Here is a 21,112-nt window from a genome sequence, read left to right on the forward strand (position 1 = left end):
CAAGATGAACAATTAAGAGATGAAGAGATGAAGAGTATCACCCAAAAATATAGGTTCTGTCCAGCAGCGACCACGGACAAACCAGAGTTCGAAACGACAATCCAACTGTTCAAAATGAAGACGTATGTATCCTCAACAAGCTGACCAAATATTACCACGATCTGACCGTTGAATCTCCGGTAAACGACTATTTTCTAATGACTTCCCTGAAAGCTACGAACTCACTTCTCTCTTTCTCTCCTCTCTTTTTTGTGTGTGTGTTTTCTGATTTTCTCACACTCCTTTGCGGCCTCTCAAGTCAGCCAAAGGTTACCCTAAACTTTCCAAATAAGCTTCAACATAACCCAACATTGGGCCACAACAATAAGTGGAATATTGGGCTTCCACTTAAAACACAAGCACAAGTATTAACATTACTTATGCACAAAAGTGGCTGAGCCCACAACAAATATGTGCGTTGGACGATAATACTCTCTCTGTATTTTCTTAAGAGTCAGACTTACCATTTTCGGCCGTATTTTATTATGAGTCACACTTTCATTTTAGCAACTTTTCTAACCCACCATCTAATTAAATAATACTTCCTCCGATTTTTAATACTCGCAACGTTTGTGTATTTTACACTATTCACATATTATATTTTGACTATTGTTGTTGATTTATACGTAAGATAAAACATAATCATGTAGGATATTGTTAGATTCGTCTCAATTTGTATTTTCAAAATATTACTCCCTCTGTTTCTTTTTGTTTGTTACGTTTGGACTTTTGCACGTTTATTAACGTATAATAAAGATTTTTTTTTCTTTTTTATTAAAAAAAATAAACCCAATTAAAACCTCAATCCACTAATCATTACAACAACCAATAAGATGGTTTTATTTATCAAAATGAACCAATAATGAAAAAGCACACAGATTGCTATCTTAACGTACTTGGAAATTGTAAAGAAATTTAATGAGTTGAAAAAATTGGACCAATTAAAATTAAAAGCTAACACAAAAATTGACAATATAATAAATTTATAAATGGAAAGTTTCTCTCACGTAACAAACATTGTGAAACACCCTAAAAGGAATACGTAACAAACAAAAAGAAATGGAGGTAGTAACTTTTTATAATTTTTGCTTAAAGAGAATTAAAGATATTAATGATCAAAGTTTTGCGTAGGCATGCGTGAAAGTTACCAACGTTGCAAGTATTAAAAATCGGAGGAAGTATCTTTTTTTTACCATATGACCCACCAACACATTAAACAGTTAGTTTCATAAACCTCTCACCCCCATCTCTCCAAAATTTACTGGTCCTCACTTGTTTTACTTGATTAAAATATTTAACCCAACCCCACTTACTTTATTATTTTATTTTACGGATTTTTCATGAAATACCCCTCAATTTTCACGAAATTCACCAAATGCCCCTCGACTTTCAGAAATTCACCAAATGCCCTCCACCTTTAACATAACTCCCAAACTACCCTTACACTTAACGGACGTTAAGTCTCGTTAACATAACTTTACTGTTTTACCCTTATTCCAAGTCTTTCTTCTACTTTTAACAGAACAAACTCCTCCCAAAACTCTCTCACTTTCTCTCTCATCAGCAACAATGGCACCATTGATGCAACTGTAGCTTGAGGGTTTGTCAACAACCCACATAATAAAATCATGATTTCATACCACCACCATTCCAGGCAAACTGAAATGCAGCTTGGGATTGCCAAGTTGACGAGCGTCTTCCACCGCATTTTCCGACCTTCACATTCACTAACTTTCTCTCTCCTGCAGAATTGATGAAACCTCCAATCTTCTAGAATCTAAACAAAATTAAGAAGCCCGTGGAGGAGAAGAAGGCCGCTGCGCCGAGAAAGATCCGGTTGAGAAGAAGAAGGGAGGAGTAGAAGGGCCTCCGCCACCCTCACCGCCCTCTCTTTCTTTGTCCTCCAATCACCAATCGAAAGCTTAAACTATTAATCAATAATGGCGATTGCATCAGGTATGATTTCAACTGGAATTTGCAATTCGACACTTTTTAGGGTTTTGGTATATAGCTTTTAGATTTGATTGGATGAATTGCTTGATTTAATTCGAATTGTTCGTGTAAATGGGATGAATTTCTTGATTTAATTTGAATTTTTCGTATATTCAATTGCGTGTAATCCCTAATTCATGATTGTTGAGTTTAGATATCTTGTTAATTTTACTCGAAATTTGATTTTTTGTTTCGCCGGTAAAAAAATATCTTGTTAAACTGGAGCTGTATATGAATTGTTCGTGTAATTAGAGGTTTTCGAAACACTGAACGATTATTGCGCTATTGGAGATGTTTCTAAATTGATTATGGGGAAATTTGCAGTGGCGTTTAAGTCTAGGGAAGACCATAGGAAGCAGTTTGAATTAGAGGAAGCTCGTAAAGCTGGGCTTGCGCCAGCTGAGGTTGATGAAGATGGAAAAGAGATTAATCCTCACATTCCGCAGTATATGTCTTCTGCTCCTTGGTATCTCAATTCGAATAAGCCGGTGAGTTTCCGATACTTTTATAATCAAGTTTCTTTATGTTCTTTGATTTTGGTGGTGTTGATATAACATTAAGAACTGACCATCCAAATTTTTGGTGGATCTTCAGAGTTTGAAGCATCAAAGGAAGTGGAAATCGGATCCGAATTACACCAAATCGTGGTATAACAGAGGTGAAAAAGGTTTTCAGGCATCAAAGAGATTGATGTTCCAGACTATGCACAACCGAGTTCTAAGTGTCTTTTATTGGTGGAAAGAAAATAGACCGGTGGTGCTCTATGTGTCTTTCAATCCCTCCTAAAAGCAGTGATTATTGACAAAACAACTTTTGTAATTTTGTTGATTACACCACTTGATTGAAGAAAGTTAGCCTAATCGAGTATTTAAAACCCTGGTTATAACATATTAAGTGAGTATGAATTTAAGGCATAATGACCTTACCAATACTACTCTTGTTCGGTTGGCCATAAAACTTAAAGTAATCAGTTAAATGACAGAGATAACAATGAAATAGTAGGACTATAATATGCGACTGAAATGGCGGAACACCCAAAGAATTCCGCCTTCTAATAAAGAGATTGTAAGACCTTTACACAATAATGTTTCAAGTGTATATAGGAAGAATAAGGGCTCAAGGTTTCGCGCTAACGCAAATAAATCTTATTTCAAATTAGCAACGGTCAAAATGTTTCGGAATTCAGTCTAGCAAATTTTTTGTTTGGTACTTTGTGATGAAACTACAACAAAACAATTTGGTAACAACAACAAGCACTAAGAACATGGTTATTTATACTAAAACAATAAGCAACGGCTATTTTTCAATTCCAAAAACTATCCGTTGGGCTTTAAAAAGGTAAATTTTAGATTTGGGCATTTGGTGATTTATGTTTTAATTTAGAGGTATTTGGTGAAATAATTTACAACATAGGGGCATTTGGTGAATTAGAAAGTAGGCTAACGGAGGACTAACGGCGCGTCATTAGTAAGGGTAGTTTGGGTATTATGTTAAAGGTGAGGGGCATTTGGTGAATTTCTGAAAGTCTATGGGCATTTGGTGAATTTCGTGAAAATTGAGGGGTATTTCATGAAAAATCCGTTTATTTTATTCAACTATTCTAGCTTCCTTAATAGTCGTGTTTGGCCAGAGGAAGTATTTTCGAATATCTGATATGTGCTTGCAAATGCATATCATAGCAAAAGACAAAATAAGAAGAGAAAAAAAAAGACAAAAAAATAATTGAATGGTACTTTTTTTTTTTTGCAGAATGGTACTTTTTTAACATGAATGATACTTCCTTTTTTGTCTTTAAACTATTTATCTTTTAGCTGATATGTGTATTGCCACACATATCTGATATCCGAAAAACCGATCCCTGTTTGATCATGTGTTACTGCTATTTAAATACGGAAGGAGTAATATAATGAAAATATTTATTGTACGTACATATTTAGCATTGTAATATCTCGAGTATTTTTTATTCACAAATTCTTATTTACAAAGGTGTACAATATTTATTGTACACCGGAGTAAAAGTTAACTCAAAATGCTTAAAAGTTAAGCTTATATAGGTAAAAGTTATCTATATTTTAGTGATAATTTTTTTCATTTTAGTAAAACTTATTTCTTCAAAATCAATAATAGTGTATAAAATTAATCATTTAACCCTTTAAAATATTTATCTATCAACTTTTTTACTAATATAAAAGTTAATCAAAACTAGGTTAAAATTATAGAAAAATGGGTAAAAGTTATCTTGGTGTACAATAAATTTATTGTACACCTTATGCGCACAAGACCTTCCCTTTTTTATTTACAAAACCTAGTGTATGTACAAGTAAAAAGCAACGCAAAGTTTCATTAATTAGGGAGAATTCGACAATCTTACAAGAGCCATAATCGCACATATCCTTCTACCCTCAAGGAACTCAATTAATTAATTTAATAGTGTGGTTGAGACTTGAGAGAAGGTTTGAATTTTGCACGTGAAATTGATAAATTAGCTAACAATGTAGTTTACTTTCAATTCTTACCATAATTGCTTCTACTATTTCAACACAATCTTAGTCGGGTTGCCATCAAATATTAGGACATGAAAAGCCTACTAATAACTGATGAATAGGTTCACGGCATAAGTGAGTATTGGTAAAGTAATTATTGTCGGTTGTGAAGGGATTTTCACAAGTCACAAGTCACAAGTCACAAGGGACCTTCTCTAAGCAACATAATTAGCTAATTACTACGTAATTAATTAATTATGGAACTAATTTATTTAAATGCTTCAATCACTTTTATTCTTACACAATAACATAACGAAAAGCTTCGCACTGTTAGTGATCGACATTGAATAAATCACGATGTTGACGACTGACGAGCTATGAATCTAACTATTTGTCCATCATTGAATTCTAGAAACTTGTTCAATTTTATTTTATTTTACCTGTTCTTCTAAAAACTTGGTATATTCCATCAAACCCAATTTTGATTATACAATCAGTATAACTAAGACTATTTTTTTTGTTAGTATAGTCTTGATTGTACCGTACACGAGTTGTTTGTTAATAAGCTATACGAAAATCACTTACTTTCTTTAAAGGCCTACTAATTAATATTTTCCAGCGACCAATTAATTAAGTTATAACCCATTAATTTTAATTTCAAGTCATTTAAGATGAGAAAATAGACAAATGTTACATAACATGCCTGTATTGTACACGCATACTAGATATTACATGAACATTCCAAGTTTAAAATGTACGGAGTATATGAATCAAAAACATGTCATCCTATTAGACTTAAATTGGTAACCATTAATATTATGACACCTACAGATTAAAACTTAATGTGACTAATGAAAATATATTAATTGTTCATAATAAATCAAACTAGAAGACCGACGCACAATAAATATGAAAAGTAATTCTGAACATGGCACACCTAACATAAGAACACAATTTTCTGTACTCTACTCACTTAAAGTAATAGACATGTACCAAAATCAGTGTCCCTAAAATATGACCCAAATGGCCAAATCGAACTCTAACGGAACAACAAAGGTCGTGTTAAGAAAAAAAATGTTCTACAAATTAAGGGGAGTTGTTGTATTAGAAAATTACTTCATTTTCGACTACTCCCTCCGTATTTATTTAAGAGATACATTTGGTCGGGCACATGTATTAAGAAAAAGAATTGAATGAAATAAAGTAATAAAACAAGTGATGTTGAATAGATATTTTAATGAGAAAAACAAGTGGGGACCATGTCATTTTAGGGAGCGAAGGGGTGGGGGTGTGGTGTAGATATATTATTTAATTAGATGGTGGGATTGATAAGTTACTAAAAAGGGCAAGTGTATCTCTTAAATAAATATGGCCGGAAAAGATAAGTATATCACTTAAATAAATACAGATGAAGTATATGATTCAGATCTACAATAATGTACAACATTGAGATCTCTGTCTCGCGTCACAAACTCACAACTCACATGTAATAAGGCATTAAGGCCTACAATCAACAAAAAAAACATGTAAACAAAAGTACATTATAAAAGAAAGCTAATTAATTAAGGTGAAAAAAAAGAAGTCTAGTTTGTTTGCATCTACATATTAAGAACTAATTTAACAAAGGTAGACAAGATTTTACTAAAATATAAATTAAGTGGGCATGTTTAATTTCCATGGTTATTTTTGTTGATTGCATGCGACAAGCCACACCTTAAAATAGTCAACAACTACGGATCCTCCTACTACAACCAAGCCCAAAGCAGAAAACCGATCTAGGACTTCTCATATCTTCTTCTTCAACATCTTCTTGATCTCCATTGACAAGGAAGTCAAACAATGATCCAGGACTCGACAACGTCCTCCTCCTCCTAGTCCCACTCCCACTCCCACTCCCACTCCGGCTCAAACTCAAACTCAAACTCAGACTCAGATTCCGGCTTTCATCGGAGCTCCTCATCGTCGATGCATCTGATACTAACATCGACGATGAAGGACAAGACAATGTAGATGAGGAAGACGACGATGTGGTCGAGATCTGCCTCCTATGCATACTCTTAGGGAACAAAAACAAATTACCTAGAAATATTCTACTTGAAGACCTTTTGCTATTACCATTAGTAGGCAACTTGTTAGGTTGCTTAAGGTAATAACAAGGTGGTGGAGTAAGTGGTGGGAGGTATTGCTTGTTTTCTTCTTCTTCTTTTGAGTAATCAGTGTGCTTTGTATGTTTTGGTGTACCGGGTTTCGCCTCCCAAACGAAAGGCACACCTACCGAATTACCACCATAATACACTCTAAATGATGGATTAGCCATTGAACTTTCTTTTGTTACCAATTTTGAGAACAACTTATCATCTTCTTTTATTTGATACATTTTTTTTCTAATTTTTTGAGTGAATAGTAGGATGATTTTTGGGTTGTGTATTTGGTTGGGCTCTTGGTAGTTGTTAGCTAGATCGAATAGGAGTAAAGTGAGGTATATAAAGATAGAGAGAGAGAAGGGAGTGGGAGTGGGAGTGGGAGGGAGCAAATTTTATGAGGTAGGACCATATAATATATGACTAAGCATATGATCGATATTAGAGTATACTTCGTCAACACCGTTCTAATTTAATTGTTGCACTAACATTTGTACAAAATTTTATGCGCTAAGTTCTTGTAATTGATCGATTTATCTACTACGTGTATTTGATTAATTTATTCGAATATATCATTAAAGAAACGTGAATTTTAAATTGGAATGACTAACGTACATGGAAATTACAGCGTGATAATTAAATTGGGATGAGTGTTGAATATTGGTTTTTGGAGTAAAGATTTTAGTATTATAATTGAGGGTATCAAGATCTGTGCTAGGATGGGTGATCTAAAATCTTGCATAATTACAAACTTAAATGGCATTGACCTTCCTAGAAAGAGCAAATTTTTGTCTCTGTAAATTAATTGACTAATTTAGCTGAAGTTTCCTAGATCGACGGTCGAGGCAGTAAAGATTAACCCACACGTACGCCAGATCAGTTGTGTTTAGTTTATTATTAGATCAGAAGATTAGATTAGATGTACAAGAACCAACTAACATAATTTGAATTCAATTGTTTAAATTATATGGAAGAATGATAATGTTTTGCAATTGCAGCTTCCTTAATGGTGGTGATTGACCACTCATGCATGAGTACAATTAATATTGTTTAAACTAGTGGCTCTACACATAAGGGGGTCACTCCATCATTTTTTGAGGGTTTGATCGGAATATCGGATGAACATAATTGTGCTTTTTTTTCTCTTCAACTTGGAAAAATAATATCAACCACTTATAATCTGTAGTCTGATACGAGGAAAAAAAAAAAAAGATACCTCATAATTTAATCGGCAAAAATCAACAGTCGGTTTATGGTGCATTCAGGTGAACCTAATAATTTTCAACGTATTAAGTACGATGCAAGACATGTAGATAGATAAAATAATAAATAAAATAATGTACAAAGAAGATTTTTAGGCTTCGTTCTATTGGATTTATTTTAACTAAACTTATATCATCTGAATTTAATTGAACTTATCTGAACTTACTAAACTTATTTTATATGAAAACAACTTATTTGTCTGAAATAAATTATTTGTGTGTACGTGAAAATGTCTAAAAAAATTTACTTTTGCCGAACTTATATTATCTAAACTTAACTTAACTTATCTGAACTTGACTGAACTTAACTTATTTTGTTAGAAATAAATCAAACTAAGTCGAACAAAGCAGAGCCTTAATAGCTAATGTACTTAGAAGAAAGTATAACTATATGTTCTATTAATGGTTGATTAGGTTTGTTTTATTCACCTGATGCTCACTTATTTGAACTTATTTTAATTGTAAATCGTATTTGGGTAACCTTCATCTTTCATGACTTTGACTCATTTGAACTTATTTGATCTTGATCTTATTTTTCTTGAAATAAGTGGAAATAAGATAAACAGAGCTCATATCCTTAATGTTGAAAAGTTTTCCGATGCGTGAGTGTGTAACAAATTGTTATGACGATGTAAGAAAGATAAATTAAGTACGTAAACAAAGAACACATAATTTAACGTGGTTCACTAACAATGTGTTAGTTACGTCCATTTATGGAGGAGAGGAAAATTTCATTGATCTTGAGGAGTACGTATTATAATACAATTAGGTTATCACCTAGATAGTTTATATACTGTAGTATTATCTAAATCGACGATGACAAAACCCAGAAACTAGGACCAAACAGATAAGCCTTGCCACAAATGGGGATTTAAACAAGCAAAGTGATAAAGGTTGCAACTTGCGACATTTAAGTCGTGTCACGATGGTGACATGTCATACTACGTGTGATATTTCAAATTGATATTACAAAAATGGGCAAAGAGACCCGTCCAAAAAGGCATAAGAGACCTCCTCTAAGGTCTTAGAAAGGAGGTCTGTTTATTAAAAGTTGGAGACCCTTCGTATAAGAAAAGGGGTCTCTTATGTAAAGTAAAGAGAAAATATTTTAGAAGGGAAAGAGACCCCATATGTAAGATATGAGATGTTTATTAAAAACATGCAGACCCTAAGATATGGAGTCTCTTTGAATTTTTTATTTTTTCTATTTAAGAAATTAAGACCCCATATATAAAAAAATGATCTCTTTGAACTTTTTATCAATTTATTTTCGAATAAGCTCAGACCCCATATGTAAGATATGGGGTCTCTTTGATTTTTTTATTAATTTTTTTTCTAATAAGCTCAGACCTCATATGTAAGATATGGGGCCTCTTTAAATGTTTTAGTATTATACCTAAAGAGCCCTCTTTACGAATAACGGGTCTCTTTTCATTTATAATTTTTTTTAAAAAAAAAATCGGTAATAGCGGATATTTATACCTGTAATTTACATGCTAAACCTGTAGTTACTGCATTCATCAATTGTATTAAACCACCTGCTGCTATAATATTTTATAATTATTCAATAAACATTCCATAATAATCCGTATTATTACCAAAAAATATATTTCCCAAAAGTAATGCTCAAAACGCAAAAATTTTACATTAATTGTAATTTCCAAAAACGTAAAACAAAAAGTTCTAAAATCTAATCATTCACACCAATTTGCCAATCAAAACTCATGGAGTTATTTCCATACCATCATCTTTGTTTTCTTCATTTGCTTCTTGCTTGAGAAAATACTCGGCCCACATGTCTCTAACCTCATCAACATTTTCCGATGAATGTTTCTTGAGAAAACTGTAAAAAAGTGACATAATTATTAATTTAGCAAATGCTTAGTTCTAGCACATGCATAATTCATTATAGGAAGGCATTTTGCAGTCATGAAATTTGCCTTCTATCAGAATTGAAATTTGCAGTACCATCTATATAGCTATTTTTGCATTCTATCAGAACTATTGTCAATAAAATTTAGCACTTATCCAAAACAATCACTTGAAACAATCAAGGTGACATCAATGTATGTGACTGACTGTCCCCAAGTTCCTTGCCCCCCATCAGTTAAACCCTTGCCCTTGAAGTTAAACCCTTCAAAAGAGGTAGAATCTTCTTCTAATAAGAAGCTTACTGGTCTTCAAATAACTATTCGATTTATTGGTTTTGATCTAAAGAAACTTGGGGTCTTGGGGATAACTGATAAGTAATAAGGGCTTCCCAAGTTTAATTCACCACCAACCTTTTCAACTAAGTCCAGGCGAGGGCTAAAAAGATAAGGATAAGTTACTTCAAATCAGGGATAATAAGTTCTGATGAGAGGAAATAAGGTGAAAAATACGAAGGTTTAGTCTAAGAAGCTATGCATGTTCACTGTTTCAAGGATGATAATTTGCATAGCTTATATGCTAGAGTCTATAGTGAAAGGTCACAGAAAATTTTACACAAATTGTCGTGCAATGCTTCACAACATAGTTGAATATCAGTAGTACTCAGTAGCTTTCGATCTAAACCATTTTAGTTTAGATGTTCAATTTTTTTTAAAGGCAAGTCGCACTTTCAAGGTTTAGGATAATATACTGACACTTGAACAGAATGTATAAGAAACAGTTTCAATTGATGATCTGGCGGAAAAAAAAATCTAGCTTCAGGATCAGCACTGTAAAAGTCCATTTACTCAATTCTCTTAGTACTGTTAGTGACGGTTACCTCTGAAAACTGGAATCTGATTTTTTTGTGATTGTTTATTTTCGAGTCAGACTATTTTCTTAGGTAATAGACATTGCTAGATTGCTACAACTGACTTTCTATCACGAGATATCTATGATCTAAGAACCAAAGAAGCAACAGAGGTGAGCTCTAAGGCGGAAACTATCGATGTTTAGTGACCGAGATGATTGCGTATGTATCTAGTATATTATAACTAATGTGCAGCATAAACTCGAACCAAATGACCTCTAACAGAGACAGGAGACTATAGTGCTACAAGAAAACAACATTCACATGGCAGTGTATGCCTGATAGACAGGCAACTATACCTCAAAGTTTCAGCATTATCTCAACATAATTCACCACATAGTAGCATATCTAGATAATCTAATCCGAATTCTCCATTCACCCCATAACATCCCAACAATTTAAATCAATTATCTGCGCATTATTAAACATCAAATTTTAATGATAATACCTTTTTTGGAAGAAACGAGTGAATTGGCCAAGAAGTATAAATGTTCTTAGCTTCACAGACATACTGTAATTCGTCATTTGGACATGGCAAGCTAGGATGAGGCACAATCTCTTCTGTGATACTGACTCGATAGTGACCAGGTGGCGTTGATCGTCCATGATTATTGATCACTTCTGTTGTCTTTTGTACGTAGACCTGTCCATTAGCAACTATTACAAGCCCTTTGTCGCCGCCTTCAATAGCCAAACAACAATGACTTCAGCCCTATGAATTATGAAACATAATCAAATTTCGTGTACATATACTATACAAATAGATATTTAAGTATATCACTTTGACGGAATAAAATATTAAATGCTAAATACCTCGGGAAAAGTATGTTTACTTGTGATATCCAAATGATTACTCTGATGTGCATGGCTTGTTATACCCTCAAGTTGATTAGTAGGGTCTGTGTGAGGCAAAGAAACATGGTACACCTCGACCTCAGTCTGAACCTGATGCTCTTGATGCACAGAAGGATTTCTCGATTTCTGAGCTTCTGTTTCAGAACCATAAGCAATATAAGCACTTCAAGAAATTTGCTAGACTGAAAAGGTCGGCCTCAGACTCTATACATATCACTGTGAATGTGAAGTCAAACAATGTACAAATAATATTAGGAAAGGTCATCACAGGCCTCCTCAACAACTGGACACAACATTTTTCATTACTAATTTCCAAGTAGCCTGATGCATGGTCCTAAAAGATGGGATTAGGCAGATCAGCTTCGCATGCATACAGCATCATGAAAATTACCTTATCCCAATGCCCCAGGGGAGGTTCTAGTCTGCAAATGGGAAACGGTAATAGAAGAAAACACAACAGCGACTGACAGAGATTGAAATACCCAACAACAACTGACAGAGATTTCAGTTACCTTTATCTCTCTTTCAATGTATTTCATTCCAATGTTTACTGAATTTTCAACAACACCACGGTTAGCATTTCATCCAATTGAAACTATACTGCATTGAATCATTGTAACTAGTAAAGACTCACGCCGGCAAACTACAAAGTCTTCAGTTTCCAAATCACAGAACACCAAGCTAAATAGAAAAGTAAATGAACATCTCACAACCTTTCACTACGCTGGGTAAATGGAGAAATAAATGGACATCTCAGAACCTTTCATTAACTGGTTAAATGGAGAAAGATTGAAGATATTCATTCAAAGTAATGAAGCACGGATTGAGAACGTGACAGAAGCAATTTAGCAGCTATACTATACACACACAACCACATATAAAAGTATAGCTACATTTCAAGCAGAGGTAGCTACAGAGTACAGAAAATTACAGCTTGTGCACATACCATAATATATCCGCAAGAAAAGAACAAACACAGAAAACAACTTTTAATTGTGTTAACACCTCATACAAATGAAAGATATTGATGTGATAAAGATCCAATCATCTCATAGAAACATAAAAAAATTTCAAGTAGTACCTCTGCACAACGAATACCAGCAGATGGATCAATGGGTAGATCTAGTAGGCCACCTACAGGGTCATGTGATAGGAACTGGACTTCTTTATCAATCACACCATTGTATCCATTAAACACCTGTGAATAGGCAAATAAGACATGTTTCAGATTATAAACTTAACAAAGTTAGCAACAATAAGACATAACTTTTATCTAGGCAAAATAAAATAAAATAAAATATCTAGTTCATAGTGAGCAGGAACAAAAGTACCACTCTGGGGGGTTCTGGATATCAACAACATTTTCAGCTCTAAAACTACTGTCAGTCAGAAACAACTAGTTATTAGAGAAAACATTAACTAAAACACGACAAAAGGGGATGAAAAAGAATAAATTAGCTTTACTCTTTACACTTGAGTACTTAACTATTATTCAATTAAGTCCAGTTGAGTCAAGGGTGGCTATGTATATATGCATCACTTTGAAACAATTTGATGACAAGATGATGTGCGAAACTACGAGGGTTAATTTTTGGAAAGGGGGTTCTATGCTCTCAATGTTAATACATGAAAACACATTAAGATGATCAAGGACAAGGAAAACAAAATGGGGTAGAGTTAATGAGAATGATGTCTTACCAATGAGCGGGAGAAAAACCACTGCTCAGTATCCTTCAGCAAGTATGGAATAGCCTCTGTGACCAACAAATAAGACATAAACACAAAATCATATAGCCATATAGGTAACAATGCCACAAACAATAGAGTCTTGTTTTAAAACCTTTGAACAACTTTCTCGATGGTGTAATGATATCTACATCATCTGGTTCTACGTTTGATCCTGTCATGTACAGCTTCCCTTGTATGCTCCTATCAGTATCTAGCACCACAAGCTGTGACAAGAGGGGAAAAAAACTATTCAAGAGGCATCATTTTACCAAAGTACCAAAATCTCAAAGAAAGGCAAAAAGAAAAGGCAAAAGATAAACTGTGAAAGACTTAAAATAATGATTTAACGAAACTAGTCAATAATGTCAAAACATGTGAATGGTTAGAAGTGGCTTAAAATACTCCCAACCAGCATGAATTCTTCCAACCAATAAACAAAACAAAAAGTTTAAGCCATAGTTCGCTGTTACCACAACCAAAATTTACACATATGAACAATCATCATCCTTGATATATAATTTCTCAGATCACGAACATACAATAATTGTCATAATACGTCTAATATCACCATATCAAGGAAATTAGTACACAATTGCGAGACTGTCTCTAGAAATCGCCGAACTTATTATTGACAATGTGAAGGAAAACAAAGAGGTAAGCACTTTCTAGCAATCTTCACAAACACCTGCCTATACATGACACTGGTACATGAACAATACATGATATTCGATTTCTATCCTAGGACATACTAAATCACTCAATTAACAGTCCCAACCATTTGAAAGGTGCTTAAACCTTTTCTGCCATACAGACCAAAACTCAATAGTATCTAACACGCTTAAACCAAAATCATAAACACCATACTATTCATGAAAAGACCCACAGATTTTACACCACCCCCTACAACTTTAACTTCAAATCAAACAAGTTTATGTCATATATCACTTAAAATTCAATATTTTACAAACCCGTCCCAAATCTCATATACACTTTACAAAAGGGATTGAAAAAGAATAAATTAGCTTTACTCTTTACACTTAACTATTATTCAACTAAGTCCAGTTGAGTCGAGGGTGGCTATGTGTGCATCACTTTGAATCAAACAAGGCTCGACATTTCCGGTTTACAAGGTTATAATTTTACCCAGATTTGTATCCATTTATATGCAAAATAGTGGGTTCCCTTGTTCGATACTAGATACTCAAACATAGGTGTGCCTTGACAGTACTTGAAACTACAAAATAAAAACAAAATAAATAAAAAGTGAGTCTGATACTTGGGCGCAAACCATGAACACCCAAGTCTTGATACCATAAATATGTTGTGGAGGTTCTGAAAGTTCAAACATATTCAGTGACAGAAATTCTAGAAAAACAGTATTCCAACAAACAGTGGTGAAACCCTTTCCATCAATTGAAATTTCAGAAATTTAGGGGAAACACAAACTTCGTGGTTGAAAATTTCAGGAAAAAACCAAACTCGTAGCAGAAATTACAAATTGAATTCTCTCAAAAAAAAAAAAAAAATACAAATTGAATTCAAAAATCGAATAAACCACATGAAATTCAGAAATTTGAAAGAAAAAAATTAAAGAAAAAAGAGATTGATGAGAACAAAAACCTAAATTTGAAGTTCGCTAGCGATTGTGTTGAGGTCGCCGGTGGTAGTGAAGTCGCCAATCGTAACGTAGTTCTCCGGTGGTAGATTCTCCGGTGGTGGTGGTGAGTTCGTCGATGAGTTCGCGAATGGTTGCCTTACTTGTTTGTATGTCCAGGAAGAAGAGGTAAAAACAAAAGCTAGGGAGAAATCTGGTTTTGCGGAAATTTGACGCCAGGAAATGAATGAAAAAAGAGACCCGTTATGTTAAAGGACGGGTCTGTTGTTATTCACAAATCTCTCCATTCCAAAATGATGAGAGAATATTTTTATTAAATTAATAAAAAATCATAAAAGTGGGGTTGGGTGGGTGAATAAGGAAATGTGAATGAATTAAATAAGGGATGGTGGGAAAATTTATGGTAAAAAGTCATGTTCAAAAATAGAAACAGGAAGATCAAATAAGAACGACATTTATAAAAACAGGAAGATCAAAAAAGAATGGAGGGAGTATATATATATATAAAGGAGGCATATTTGCTGAAATATTAGAGCGCCACCTATGATTACTAATGGTTTCGACCAATGAAAAATAAGATTTCTAATTTATTTTTGAACTAGACTTTAGCCCGTGTGATGCACGGTTTCTATTAAATTGTTGCGTTAAAATAAAACTCCTACATATATCAACTGCTATATTTTATATATTAGATTAAATTGATTTTTTTTATTTTGGATTGAATTTCATTTGAGATTTATTTTTTTAATTATTATAGTGTTTGATTTTGGATGAAATTGTATATAAATATTAATAATTATTTCATAAAAATATTTACGTGACACCTAATTTATCTACGTGGCATTCGACTTTTTAATTCAAAAATAATTTTGAAGTCTTATTTTTCATTGGCTGAAACCATTAGATTTCCTACGTGGCGCTCTAATATTGGATTAATGTTTGATTTTGGATTGAACTTTATTTTAGATTAGTGTTTGATTTTGGATGAATTTTATTTTAGATTATTTTTTAATTATTAGAGCGTTGATTTTGGATGGAATTGTATATATTAGTAATTAATTAACTAATTAATTTAAATATCTACGTGGCACGTAATTAATTATCTACGCGGCACTCGATTTTTTTAATTCAAAAATAAATTAGAAATCTTATTTTTTAATTGGCCAAAACCATTAGTAATCCTAGGTGGCGCTCTAATATTTCAGCAAATATGCCTCCTTTATATATATATATATATATATATATATATATATATATATATATATATATATATATATATATATATATATATATATATATATATATATATATATATATATATATATATTAGATTAAAAAAATCGAGTGCCACGTAGATAATTAATTAGGTGCAACGTAGATATTTAAATTATTTAGTTAATTACTATTATATACAATTCCATCCCAAATCAAACGCTTTGATAATTAAAAAATAAATCTAAAATACAATTCATCCAAAATCAAACACTAATCTAAAATAAAATTCAATCCAAAATAAACATTAATCCAATATTAGAGCGCCACGTAGGAAATCTAATGGTTTCGGCCAATGAAAAATAAGTCTTCAAAATTATTTTTGAATTGAAAAGTCGAATGCCACGTAGATAAATAATTAGATGCCACGTAGATATTTTTATTAATTAATTATTAATATTTCTTATATACAATTTCATCCAAAATCAAACACTGTAATAATTTAAAAAAATCTAAAATGAAATTAAATCAAAAATAAAATAAAAAAAACCAATCTAATCTAATATAAATATAGCAGTTGATATATATAGGAGTTTTATTTTAACGTAACAATTTAATAGAAACCGTGCATCGCACGGGCTAAAATCTAGTTCTTTTTTACAATGGGTATACAATAAATATTGTACACTAGAGTAAAAGTTAACTCAAAATGCTTAAAAGTTAAGCATATATATGTAAAAGTTATCTATTTTTCAGTGATAAAATTTTTCATTTTAGTAAAACTTATTTCTTCAAAATAACTAATAATATATAAAATTAATCATTTAACGCTTTAAAATATTCGGATTTTTCATGAAATACCCCCGAGTTTTGGCGGAATTCACCAAATGCCCCTCGACTTTCAGAAATACATAAATTACCCCTGTTTCAAAACATAATACACCAAATACCCTTATGACGTCATCAACCCTAATTAACCAATTTAACTCACCCATTAACCCATGTTTTACCAATTAATCCACTAAACTCCTAATTAACCCTTTTTTTTTCTTTTTCTTTTTTCTCTTCTCTCTCCCCCCTTGTTCTTCATGTTTCTTCCATGGATCTCCATCTCCACCAAGATTGTTGACTTGCCAGCCGCCACCGTCGCCGCCAAGCAACACTAACAACATTAACAACGACGGTAGAAGCAGGCCGGCAACATCACCACCAACTCATTTTCTCTCCTTTTGTTGCGACAAGTCCAACTCCATCAACCTCATCTCCCTCGGCAACTCCGACATCTCCATCAACAACTCCGACATAGCCATCAACAACTCCGACATCTCCCTCAACAACTCCGACATAGCCATCAACAACTCCGACATCTCCCTCAGCAACTCCATTAACAACCAGCTCTCCAAGAATGCAAATTAAGATCCGAAAATCGCATAGAAGAAAATCAAATACTAGAATCGCATAGAAGCAAAATCAATCAATTTTTTGGGCGAAATTCCCTAGCGTCCACCGTCGCTGCACTGATTCCCCCGATAGAAGAAGAATCAGCCGAAGAAGTCGTAACCCTATGCATAGGCGGAGGCAGGAGAGGTGGGGAAGAAGGTGGTGGTGATTTGAGGAGAGAGAAATTGAAGTTGGTGGTGGAGGAAGTGGTGTTGGCTGGTGGTGGTGCAACGAGGAGGCACAAGAAGACGGACGGGAGAGAGGAGGGAACTGCAAGGTGGGGAGCAACGCTGCTTGAGGAGTAGAGGAGAAGAGCGACGAAAGCAGGGGAAGAGGGAGGATGAGTGGCAGAGTTTTGGCTCACTTTCTTTGAAGTTCTTCGTTCTTCAATTTTCGTTGATTCTCTTCAAATTTCTTCGAATTTGTTCAACTGCTTTGATTTTTTTTTTTTTGCTTGGTTTGGCTTCAATGGAAGTGGTGTTTGCTTGGTGAGCTGATGGAAGGAGGAAGGAGGAAGGAGAGAGAGAAAAGAAAAAAAATGGGTGGGTTAGTGGGTTAATGGGTGGGTTAGTTAGGTTTGTTAATGGGTGGGTTGATTAGGGTGTTAATTAGGGATTAGATTGGTTAATTAGACGTTAATTGGTCGATTATAGGTTTGATGACGTCATTAAAGATATTTGTTGTATTAAGTTTTGAAATAAGGGTATTTGGTGTATTATGTTTTGAAACAGGGGTAATTTATGTATTTCTGAAAGTCGAGGGGCATTTGGTGAATTCCGCCAAAACTCGGGGGTATTTCATGAAAAATCCGTAAAATATTTATCTATCAAATTTTTTTACTAATATAAAAGTTAATCAAAACTAGGTTAAAGTTACAAAAAAAGAGGGTTAAAGTTATCTTGGTGTACAATAAATTTATTGTACACCTTGTGCGCACAAGACCTTTTGATTGTTATGTTACTTTTAACTTTTATGGGAGTGTGGTGCTCTTGATACATAAGAGACCCGTTAACTAATATAACGGGTTTATTAAAAGGTCTTATTTATGCATTAGAGACCCGTTAAATGAGATAACGGGTCTTTTTTTTTTCCTAAGTGGGCCACTTAACATATAAGAGAGCCGTTATCTATAATAATAGATCTCTTATATTAAAGAGAGTCGTTGTGTCGACCAAAGGGTCTTTTCTAGGGTCTCTTTGTCCATTTTCGTAGTAGTGTGATCATAGCCTTAATTAGGGATGTCAGTGGGGCGGGTTTCGCGGGAGACCCGCCCCGCATCCGCCCCAAGTAGGCGGGGATGGGTATATAAATCGTACCCGCCATGGGTGATGGGGCGGGTGTGGATTTTGTGTTGAACCCGCCCCATCCCCGCCCGCTCTGCCCCATCCCCACTCGCCCCGCCCCATCCCCACTCGCCCCGCTTCATACACGCCATGGGTGATGGGGTGAGTTTGGATTTTTTTGCATCTTTAGGTGATAATATAAATTTAGGTGAGATTTTTATGTTTTTTGTTTGGATTTTTTTGTTATGACGAGTATTTTTTCGATTATATAGGTTACTTTAGTCATAAGTTTTTTTTTTCTATAGTTAACTTTGATTACTCCTTATATATGGAAAATGTTTGCTAAATAAGAAAAATTAGGCGGGTATTAGCGCGGGTATGAAGCGGGGATAAGACGGGGATGGATACCCAGTTGGGTGGCGGGGCGGGGATGGATTTTAGCTTACACCCGTTGGGGCGGGGATGGGGATGAATTTTGTACCCGCCATGGGTGATGGGGCGGGGATGGGGATGAAAATTTTAGGTGGGGATGGGGATGGAGGGACCTACATCCGCACCCGCCCCGCCCCATTGACATCCCTAGCCTTAATGTTGAAAAGTTTTCCGATGCGTGAGTGTGTAACAAATTGTTACGACGATGTAAGAAAGATAAATTAAGTACCTAAACAAAGAACACATAATTTAACGTGGTTCACTAACAATGTGTTAGTTACGTCCACTTATGGAGGAGAGGAAAATTTCATTGATCTTGAGGAGTACGTATTATAATACAATTAGGTTATCACCTAGATAGTTTATATACTGTAGTATTATCTAAATCGACGATGACAAAACCCAGAAACTAGGACCAAACAGATAAGCCTTGCCACAAATGGGGATTTAAACACGCAAAGTGATAAAGGTTGCAACTTGCGACATTTAAGCCGTGTCACGATGGTGACATGACATAACTACGTGTGATATTTCAAATTGGAAAGTAAAAATATTTAACTTATGTACCATATTTTACCTGTTATGAAAAAGGGGAAAATTTTTAGTATCCTGATATACATATTGAATAATGTACTTTTTTTTGTTTTAGAATAAAATTTATAATCTGTATAGAGAAGTAGAAAAAAAAAATACATTTACATTATTATATAGGAAATAAAAATAAAAATACATTTATATAATTTATTCTTACAAATTAAAAAATATACTTTAACAAATAAATCATAAAGAAAAAGGACATTCAGTAAAAATAAGTTGTAACCAATAAAAAGTAGGAAATAGTACAAATAATATATTAGTATTAAAACAATATTATGAATTCGCATATATCTCATACTAAAAGAGAGGAAATCAATGTGTTGATGACAAATGTCACTCATTGATTCGCCTCTCTTTTAATAAAAATAAAATAAATAAAAATATTTTTGTTTACTATATTTGTTAAATATTCTTTCTAGGTAGTAATTGTTTACATGTTAGGTAAATAAAATCGTTGTAATCTCAAAAAAAGTAGTCATAAATATATACAATACCCAAATTAAAAGTTTAAGCAATCCCTAAGATAATACTTTCTTTAATTGAACATTAAACTATTAAATTAAAATTTTGTACTGGCACACCTAGTAGTTTCTAAAGGTAATACAATTCCTAAAGCACACGAACTTGCATAAAATAAATTTCAACAATATTTGACATAAAATATTGCATTCTTTCCACACACAAAAAAAATAATCTTATATAATATTATGAAAAACGTGTATATTTTCTTATCAATATAAAAAAAAAATTGAACAAAATGTGTACCACGACGTATATTAATACTGAAATATTATAGCCATTGTTATTGTAAGGTACGTGAGTACATAATGTGATTCAAATTTTAAGCCATGTTTATATTGATAGTTTTTTCTTTAACTCCTCCATAATTTGTGTATCGCGGGACTATGTTGCAAGTTAAAAAAAATATAGGAAATTATGACTTATTCATATCTTAAAGAATATTTGGATCTCCTATTTTGAAAAATAATACAATTAAAATAGCATAGGGGGAAAAAGTTGCATTGCTTTGTTGTTGGACATTCAAAAAAAGAAGAAAATACTAATGTTAAAGAGAACTTCAAAATCCTTATTCATATTTATAATTTTATTAATCTATTAATATATTCATGTCCATTATTACTTAGTAAAGTAGATTGATATTATTTAGTAGGGAGTATATGGATTGATATTAAAATTTTATGTGGTGATGACAAATGTCACTCATTTATTCGCCTCTCTTTTAATATAAATAAA

General features: G+C 33.3%; 3 protein-coding genes across 5 annotated transcripts; 1 reads left to right on the forward strand and 2 right to left on the reverse strand.

Moving 5' to 3' along the window:
* The first annotated feature begins 1,606 nt into the window (after positions 1-1,606).
* Positions 1,607-2,891, forward strand: LOC110794245 (pre-mRNA-splicing factor SLU7-A-like). Its single transcript, XM_021999197.2, has 3 exons — positions 1,607-1,995; positions 2,356-2,519; positions 2,626-2,891. The coding sequence occupies exons 1-3, from the start codon at positions 1,980-1,982 to the stop codon at positions 2,815-2,817; spliced, it is 372 nt and encodes a 123-aa protein (XP_021854889.1). The 5' UTR covers positions 1,607-1,979; the 3' UTR covers positions 2,818-2,891.
* Positions 2,892-5,883: 2,992 nt separating this feature from the next.
* LOC110794244 (uncharacterized) lies at positions 5,884-7,032 on the reverse strand. Its single transcript, XM_021999196.2, has one exon. It carries the CDS (start codon positions 6,889-6,891, stop codon positions 6,238-6,240), a length of 654 nt encoding a protein of 217 aa, XP_021854888.2. The 5' UTR covers positions 6,892-7,032; the 3' UTR covers positions 5,884-6,237.
* Positions 7,033-9,491: 2,459 nt separating this feature from the next.
* LOC110794241 (uncharacterized) lies at positions 9,492-15,150 on the reverse strand. 3 transcript variants are annotated; one of them, XR_008921530.1, is made up of 7 exons: positions 14,900-15,150; positions 13,392-13,503; positions 13,250-13,305; positions 12,633-12,749; positions 11,510-11,767; positions 11,145-11,408; positions 9,492-9,760 (listed from the first exon to the last, which is right to left on the reverse strand). XR_008921530.1 is itself a non-coding variant. In XM_056829125.1 (7 exons), exons 2-5 carry the CDS (start codon positions 13,456-13,458, stop codon positions 11,569-11,571), a joined length of 357 nt encoding a protein of 118 aa, XP_056685103.1. In that variant the 5' UTR covers positions 13,459-13,503; positions 14,900-15,150; the 3' UTR covers positions 9,492-9,760; positions 11,145-11,377; positions 11,510-11,568. The 3 variants fall into 3 exon arrangements, 2 of the variants coding, with proteins under 2 accessions (XP_056685103.1, XP_056685102.1); XM_056829125.1 differs by having other exon boundaries at positions 11,145-11,377; positions 11,510-11,685; XM_056829124.1 differs by having other exon boundaries at positions 11,510-11,685; positions 14,900-15,146.
* Between the last annotated feature and the right edge of the window lie 5,962 nt (positions 15,151-21,112).

The sequence above is a fragment of the Spinacia oleracea genome, chromosome 5 (genome assembly GCF_020520425.1).
Source record: "Spinacia oleracea cultivar Varoflay chromosome 5, BTI_SOV_V1, whole genome shotgun sequence".
Lineage (NCBI taxonomy): Eukaryota > Viridiplantae > Streptophyta > Magnoliopsida > Caryophyllales > Amaranthaceae > Spinacia > Spinacia oleracea.

Bases quoted from the DNA above. Each gene is read 5' to 3' on its own strand.
- LOC110794245 (XM_021999197.2), top strand. The intron at 2,520-2,625 runs GTGAGTTTCCGA...GTGGATCTTCAG, and splicing joins ATCTCAATTCGAATAAGCCG to AGTTTGAAGCATCAAAGGAA.
- LOC110794244 (XM_021999196.2), bottom strand. From the start codon at position 6,891: ATGTATCAAATAAAAGAAGATGATAAGTTGTTCTCAAAATTGGTAACA.
- LOC110794241 (XM_056829125.1), bottom strand. From the start codon at position 13,458: ATGACAGGATCAAACGTAGAACCAGATGATGTAGATATCATTACACCA. The intron at 12,750-13,249 runs GTAAGACATCAT...GCCTATTCACAG, and splicing joins GGTTTTTCTCCCGCTCATTG to GTGTTTAATGGATACAATGG. The intron at 11,686-12,632 runs GTACTACTTGAA...GTTCTGAAACAG, and splicing joins CTGGTATTCGTTGTGCAGAG to AAGCTCAGAAATCGAGAAAT.